Here is an 8,423-nt window from a genome sequence, read left to right on the forward strand (position 1 = left end):
GTCCGATCCGTAGACATGATACGGAAGAGAATCATCCAACGCTTTTCATAGATTAATCCTTATTTGTCCATTTGAGGAAGAGAGAGAGAGAGGAGCGGAGACCATGCATGTGCTAAGAGAGAAAAGAGAGAAGAACCACATGGTGGTTTTTTTTGGTCAAGTAGTTGTCAAGACACACCGGTATAGTTTCCCCACATTTGTCTAGAATTTTCCAGAAAACGAACGTTGAGACCAGTTCGTGGATCGATGATGTCCTCACTGAATGACAAAAGTTAACATAAACACGGTCTGAACACCATAATCCATACATTACCGGAGTTTTGAGAGTCTTTTTCGGAGATACCCTTAGAAGTTAGAACATCTTCTACTCTCAGCATGTCATACCACCTAGCGCGCTCACATACTCCCCTTGCGAAGTAGTACCTACATAGCATGGTGGCATGGGCGTGTTGGAACGATCAGCCGAAAAAAAAAAACAATGACTGACATTTACTGATGGCTGTCCTTAATGTTTTCATGGTTTGCATACAAGGTTCATTTGTGTGTGACAAGCGAGGTAACATTTTCTTAACACAGTACGGACCCAAATGCTCATATATACGCGCATACACTCACACGAATATTTTATCTTTATAACCATCTTTGAGAGACTGATCCGACATGTAATTGACGGAAACGTCTCCTCTCACTGGACCCGTATCGTCAAAAATTCTGAAATAAATTCAGGATAAATGCGAGCATCAGAATTTGAACCCTGGTGACTTAGAGATACCACTGTCCTCCTAACCATCCAACCACGAGTTGGTTCGCGCATGGCAACTTTCTTGCATTACAAATGATAAGCAGGAAATTTCTTGCGATACAAATTGTAAGTAATAAATAAAAAAGGCAGCTCGTTCTCCATTACAACTTCTCTTCATCTTACAAACAAACCATGCTTACAAAAGATACCAATACATTTGTTACTACTCCCTTCATCCCATAATACAAGATTGTTTCGTACGCTAAACTAGCTTACAAAACGATTTTATATTATGATATGGAGAGAATACTAAATACTGACATGGACCCTCCAGCCCCTCAAATACGTTGGTTTCTGTTGGGTTGTGTTTTCACAGTTTTGACTGGATCATAAGATAAATAAATTGATCTTTCCGTGATGTTTGAATGGATGGAAAAAAACCTTGTAAAACATATATAGCGCAAATGATCGTACAAAGCAAATAATCAACACAGAAACAATTTAGGCCCGATGAGCAGAAGGGTTTCCATGAAATGAACAGAGCTCTCCACCAGCTCCAATGCAGCTCACATTTATTTGTTCTATTTTTTAAACCACAAGAAGAGCTTTTATTGCAGTCTTCCCTTGCTGGTGCAGTAACATGGAGCCTTCATATATGTCCTACCTCGCTGTTCAGTTGTCGAGCAGCTTGAGCCTTGTTGACCTTTCGCTTGACCAGTACAAAAGCTGCAACGCTGATCATGGCCACGATTGCGACGGCACCAACTATCACGACGACAATGTTATCTTTTACCTTCTTCCCTGCAAACAAACATATACTTGTAAATTACACATGCCTTGCACATGAGTCCGGATAACTAAAGTACAAAAAACTAACAAAAGATCGCATTACTACATGTAAACATATAAATTCATGCCACATATGATGCACTACATGGTGTATATTTAGTTCTCATAGTTTATTTCGTTGACGAGAAAGTTATATCGAGAAAATGTTCAAAGGAAACATGCATGTATATATCACGCAAACGTTATTTGAAATATATCTCACACATTTCGCTTTCAAGTATTATGTAATGCTTTAGTAGATAATCATAAGAATAGCTACACTTCATATCCAAAGGCAAATGCACTTTATGAAAATTTAAATGCAAGTAATTTTCATACGGTTCTATAAAATGATAATTTTCATACTAACGAAGCATGGAAAATGAGATAAAGAGATAATATCTTCAATTTATTGGTTGAATAATTTATATGTTTTAACTAATATAATTTGCATATTAGTATAACTATTGTAGGTATTATATATTCTCAACGGTTTGATTTGAAGGCGCTATTTTATGGTCCCGTTGCAATGGTGAGGGCCTTTTGCTACTGCCATTAGTAGTACTCCCTCCATCCGGAAATATTTGTTGGAGAAATGGATGTATCTAGACATAGTTTAGTTCTACATACATTCATTATAATCCATTGCTGCGACAAGTAATTCCGAAAGGAGGGAGTATTAATTAGCAGAAGACATGAAAGAAAATTAACTGGGGCTGGCGAGCTCACGTACGGATCCTTGCTCCTCTTCCCATGGGTGGCGCCAGAGGGGATCTCTCGAAGCGCATGGTGCAGTTGTAGCGGTGCAGCGACGACGCGCTGACCGGAATGCCTCGGGACCATTGGAGGCTGTCCGGCAAGGTCCGCGCCGACTTGTCCAGGCAGAGGGCGCAGTCCGCCGGAGCAACGTCCCTCGGGCACTGCGCCAGCGCGTGCACCGTGTCGCTGCCGCCGTTGGTCTGGCAGGTCGTGTTGGCCGTGGCTAGCATCCGCCCGGAGCTGTCGTTGGCGGCGCGTGGCACCAGGGACCGCGCCAGGGGGACGACCTCCTCCGCGTCGCAGGAGACGTCGTTGGACGAAGGGGACGCTCCGTAGAAGACGTCGTTGGCCTCTGCGGCTGTGGCGTTGCCGTCGGTGTAGGCCAGGAAGCACCCGTCGGTCCACACGGCGGCGCTCCGGTTGCCGTCGCAGGCGTCGAGGACTATCCCGGCGGACTGGGACAGGCAGTCGCGGCAGGACTCCGGCGGCGGCGAGTCGCCGAAGCAGAGGCCCCGGGCCGTGGCGAACGCGTGGCCACGGCCGGACCGGAGGGAGGCGAAGCCCGTCGGCGCGGCCGCCGACGGGAGGGCCGCCATGAGCGACCTCAGGTTGTCATCGAACGCGGTGCCTCTGGTGGTGGACGGCCCTGTGTTCACGGGGCAGTCGTACTCAAAGTATCCCCCGGTGATGTCCTTGGAGCTGCCGGCTGCACAGAACGCCGTCATGGCGGCGACGAGGAGGAGGAGGAGGCATTGGTGATCCGGTAGCGCCATGGCGTACAAGTTAAACAACGGCGCGCCGGCCGAAAACTACGCCGGTCGCTCGCTTGCCGTGCGATAGCGCACAATCCAGCGGACCGAGTTTGTCCCGCACAGGTTTGACTAGTCGCCCCACGTAACCCACATGTGCCTGGCCCACCACCTCCCCTCCCTTTTTTCTCTGTGGCTCTCTTCTTCCTCCCGCCCCTTCCTTCTTTTTTCTCCGCACAAGCACAGGAGGCGACCACCACGCTACCACACACACCCCGTCTCCACGCCATGACGAGATGTTACAACTGGTACGTAGCGGAGCTGGAACCGCACCCTGCAGAGCTGCATCCGTGTGCCAAAAAATTTGGGAGCCAATTGATGCACTAGACGCCCGTTTTGCTGCAACCATTGGCTTCTGGAGCTTGAACCAGTGTATGGCAGAGCTGGAACCGTGCCCGGCAGAGCTGCAACCTTGGGCAGAAGAAGCTGGATCCCGCCGAAGCACAAGTCTTTTTTTTTGTTGCAACCATCTACATTTTTGCTGGAAGCGACCATTCGATTTGCTCGGACCGTTCATGGCGACTTTCCTTTTTGCACGGCGGCGATGAATGCTACAACCATGGGTAGATGAAGCTTGCAACTGATGCCAACAAATGCTACAATCGTTTTGATAGAAGCTGCAACCAGAACGAAGACCGGCGACGATGAATGCTACAACCGCTGGATCGCGAGCTACAACCATATCATTTTTTGCTACAACCCGCAACCACGGAAGCTACATCCGGTTAACATTTTTGATACAATGGAGACGGCGGGCGATAGCTGTGAGCTTTTTTTGCTGGAACCCATATACTTTTTTGCTACAACCAACCAATTTTTTGCTACTGTCGGCATCCCGGTGGAGAGTACATTTTTTGTGAGGTCATCGCCGGAGTTACTCCGACCGGCGACCGGCGCCACCGAAAAGCTTGCGCCCGCTGCACCCCGAGCTGTGACGCGCTGCCACGAGGAGCTGCAACTATGGGAGGCACGCCGCTGCATGAGAGAGAGCCGTCTAGAAACACAGGAGACACTGGCGGCGAGGGCGATGACCGGCGGCGAGGGCGGTGACTGGCGGTGAGGGTGGTAGACGCCTCAGGCGTTGCTTCGACAGCGGGGCATGTCACTCGTCATGACGGGGGCAATGGGGATTTGTTTTTCTGTTGGAGAAGAAGATGCAGGGGGTTGGAGGAGTGGGATCGTGCGGCCAAAAAGGCTTCGATCGTACGACTGGGTCAGACCGGCCGAATCTTTCGGCCGGTGCGCCGGCGCGTATTACCCGCGGTTGACAATTGCGTGCGGCCAGATGGATGCAGGCCAATGTTGGAGTGGGTATCGCATGTTACCTTTCCTGTGAATCGAATCCAACGCACGTTCTTGCCGCAGCTTTGACTAGCCGTATATGTTGACTAGCTCTAACATTCAAAATGTCAAAATGTCGTTCAAGCTTGGTATTACTTTCTACTGATTTCAGAAAAATAATAATTAGAAATATGGTAAATTTTATTGACTTAAAAGGAAACATCAAGCAAGTACAAACACAAACACGATGGACATACATCTACATCGTTAGGATGCACACAGCCAACATCAACACACACCCAAATAAATACATGAACAAATAGCAAAGTCATACACGACTCAAAGCTATTTCTTAACGAGGAAAAACAACAAAAATTCCGAAAGGCTCAAAACAAAACAGAGAACGACAAACAACAACAACAACAACAACAACAACAACAACAACAACAACAACAACAACAACAACAACAACAACAACAACTATGACTACGACTACTACTATATGTGCACCAACCATCTCTTTGACACTATAAGAACAAACGTGGTTCTTCAACAACAACGCCTTTTGGAATGAAACAATGCTTAAGTGTCGCCGTGACCAGAACGAACCACCTAAAGTCGGATTCTAGGTTTCCACCGTGAAGAACATGTCCGAGCATATCCAATCAATACCTTGAACAAGTTAACGATGCAAAAACATCATCATTGTCAGGTATAACCAACTTGGCATAGACCTAGGGTTTTCACCCGGAGCTCGAGACCTGATACTCGTGAAGCACCACCAATTGGAGTCAATCATGTGCTGCATCCACCATTTTTTTCGCGATCCCAGCAACTACATGCATTGGGCTAAAAATCCCATCATTGCTGCGTCACAACTATATGCTCTGCATCAAGCCACCTTCCATAGATTGCATCTCACCATCGAAAGCAAACTGGCCAGAACGAGAGCTGTGAAAACCCACAGTGGAGCCTTCCAGCGGCATCCAGCAACCTCACCAGTATGAGCCGACGAAAGTGGCCACCAGATCTGGAGAGCAGAACCCTCACAAAGACTTTGGTGTTCACCATCATATGTAGGTCCATTGGTCAGTTGGTGTCACCACATTCAGATTTGTAAAAGATATCCTTCCAAATCAAATACACGACGGACACGTTTGTCAATCTGATCGGATGCAGCCACCAGCGGGAAAGGGAGCGACCGACCCCAACCCTCACGAGTAGCCGCCGCTGAGAGAGCCGCTTACGCCTCAGCACGGCCCTGGCAAGGCCGGCTTCGGCGCCTGAGCCATCATGTAGTAGCATGTGGTCCTGCCCGACATGGCAAGTAGTGGAGGCTGAGCTGCACCACGTCCGAAGGGCGCGTCGGAGGACTGGAGAGCAGCAATTGTAGCAGATCACGAGGTGGAGGGAAGCAGTTCGCCATTGAGGAACAAGTGCCCCGCCGTTTCCTTCCTTGGGGCTGGCCCGAGCTTCGCTGGTGGGCATCCTCCGGCTGTGGCGAGAGGTGGAAGGGTCGGGGGAGGGGGAGGGGAGGTGGCGGTAGCAGCTTAGGGTTTCTCCGCATCCCCTAGCCGTTGGGGAAGGAGATGCGGAGGGATTTTGTGTGTGGCTTCATTTCACAAATTTCCTAGTGTTGGAGGCTCTCACAACACCCCATAGGGTTGTGGGAGTGGACCGTTAAAGCCAAATAGTTTCCCAATTCATCCTTTTGCAGCAGCTCATCTCCGAAGAATGTTTTGGAAGTCAAAGAGATCTTCAATTAAGGTGCTAAGTTTGTAGTGGGTAATTGGTGGTATACGTTGTTCTGGTTCGCCAAATGGCTGGGTAATTCGCCTCTGTATGAAAAAATTCTAGACATCTTTGTCCTTGCTTCACAACCCAAAATCCGTGTTAATGAGGCTTTACATGAGAACCAAATTATCACCACCTTCAAGCACAACCTCAGCAACATGGAATCGGTCACTTAGGACCTTCGCTTCGCATGTCTCAAAAAAAAGAGTAGCTTCATCAAGAGTTGCTCCTGGCAATCTTTAACAACTATGACGTTGTATTTTAGGATCTTGAAGCATCGGGGTGCTTCTCCATGAAACCAGAATATGAGCGTCTGGTTCTGCGCTCTGCCATTCATCTCTATTCCTAATGGAGCAGTTGGTAGTCTCGCTTCCAGGTTTTTTTTCGTCCCACCTTCCATGGTTTTTTTTGGTACCTCGTCCCACCTCACACTGAGCCACCACGAACCGAAAAAACCGCGTACCGAAGCGCCCACCCACCCCACGCATTCCAGGGACTAACCTCCGATCGTACCAAAGACAATCCAGCAAAAAAAACCTACGAAAATTAACCAGCGAAAAAAAAATCTAATGGAGGAGTTGGTAGTCCGGTACGGTTTATTTTCAACACTTTCCTAATGACAAAAGATCACAGATCTAACTTTCCTACCTTAGCCAAATCAACGAATCTCTCTCATTAATGCAATTTGCTTTAGGAAACAAATAATAGATTCTTTCCTACCTTAGCCAAATCAACGAATCTCTCTCATTAATGCAATTTGTTTTAGGAAACAAATAATAGATTCTTTCCTACCTTAGCCAAATCAACGAATCTCTCTCATTAATGCAATTTGTTTTAGGAAACAAAAAATAGATTCTTTCCTACCTTAGACAAATCAACGGATCTCTCTCATTAATGCAATTTGCTTTAGGAAACAAATAATAGATTCTTTCCTACATTAGCCAAATTAACAGATCTCTTCCATTAATGCAATTTGCTTTAGCAAACAAATAATAGATTCTTTCCTACCTTAGCCAAATCAACGGATCTCTCTCATTACTACAATTTGCTTTAGGAAACAAATAATAGATTTTTAGGAAACAAATAATCTCTAATCTCTAATATCTATCTCTAATTCTCTAATAATAATAATAATAATAATAATAATAATAATAATAATAATAATAATAATAATACCTAAAAGAAACGCAGCGTTCCGTTTCCCGTCTTACTTCGTCGAGCCTCCCTCCCGTGCGTTGTTGGTTTTTCCTGCGTACGTTCCACCCCAAACGTGATTCGTTCTTCTTAATTACGTGGTCCCACCCCCATGCGATCCGGCGAAAGAACCAGCAAAACCGTCATATACCCACGCACGCAAGCAATGAAAAATCCACGCAAGCCGTCTCTCCTCCTCCCTGTTCAAACCCTAGTCGCCCCTTCCTAGTTTACGCCGCTAGCGAGTAGCGCGTAGCACAGGCACCAGTGCGGCCCTTCCGCGGCCCCCCTTGACCTCGCAATGAAACAACTCGTCGGCATCGACGACGAGCCGGTGCGTCCGGTGTTGATTCCCGTGGATGGGTCAAGCAAGACAGGGGGCGGTGGATCCGGGACATAGCCATGAAGTCTGCTTCGATGCATGCCCAGTATTGTCTCAAGTGCATGGGTCGATCCTGGACGGCGGGCGATGGATCAAGGACGTACATAGCAGCTTTCACCTACGCAAACGGCTGACTACTCAACCTCGTCTCGGCAGTGACAGTGGCCAGGTCTGGTTAGCTACCATTTATCTTTAATACATGCCATGAAAGACGATCAAGAGGAGTAATCATAAGCAGCGAGGTGTTCCAGGGCTACGAGCGCCAGTACTGCGACTCTGCGTCTGCGAGGTCTTCGCCAAGATCGCCACCCTCTCTTCTCGTGCCTATTTATATTCGTTGTTGTTGGTTTCATCTTACATGGTGAGATCTAAGCAGACAAGATGAAGTAGAGGCTCTCTGAGATCCAGTCCGACGTGCAGGATACTGAATCGCTGGTAAATACTAGATTGTGTTTTATGATTTGATCATCCATTCCGCTGCCTTACATACTGCCTTTGGGACACTATAAGAACTAGGCATGTGATTTTGGCAGGTGGAGGCTTCATTTTGGATGTAGGTGAATGTGTGATTTCTGGAAGCTTTGTATATTAACTTCATGATCTGCTCTTGATTTCCTTCTTGGGGACTAGATTT

The 8,423-nt window shown here is 47.3% G+C and overlaps 1 protein-coding gene across 1 annotated transcript; it reads right to left on the reverse strand.

The window, feature by feature from the left end:
* Window positions 1-1,178: 1,178 nt before the first annotated feature.
* Window positions 1,179-3,205, reverse strand: LOC125535321 (putative cysteine-rich receptor-like protein kinase 9). Its single transcript, XM_048698407.1, has 2 exons — window positions 2,304-3,205; window positions 1,179-1,543 (listed from the first exon to the last, which is right to left on the reverse strand). The coding sequence occupies exons 1-2, from the start codon at window positions 3,100-3,102 to the stop codon at window positions 1,392-1,394; spliced, it is 951 nt and encodes a 316-aa protein (XP_048554364.1). The 5' UTR covers window positions 3,103-3,205; the 3' UTR covers window positions 1,179-1,391.
* Window positions 3,206-8,423: the final 5,218 nt, after the last annotated feature.

Source organism: Triticum urartu, chromosome 1, assembly GCF_003073215.2.
Source record: "Triticum urartu cultivar G1812 chromosome 1, Tu2.1, whole genome shotgun sequence".
Classification (NCBI taxonomy): Eukaryota; Viridiplantae; Streptophyta; class Magnoliopsida; order Poales; family Poaceae; genus Triticum; species Triticum urartu.

Bases quoted from the DNA above. Each gene is read 5' to 3' on its own strand.
- LOC125535321 (XM_048698407.1), bottom strand. From the start codon at position 3,102: ATGGCGCTACCGGATCACCAATGCCTCCTCCTCCTCCTCGTCGCCGCC. The intron at 1,544-2,303 runs GTACGTGAGCTC...GTTTGTTTGCAG, and splicing joins GGGAAGAGGAGCAAGGATCC to GGAAGAAGGTAAAAGATAAC.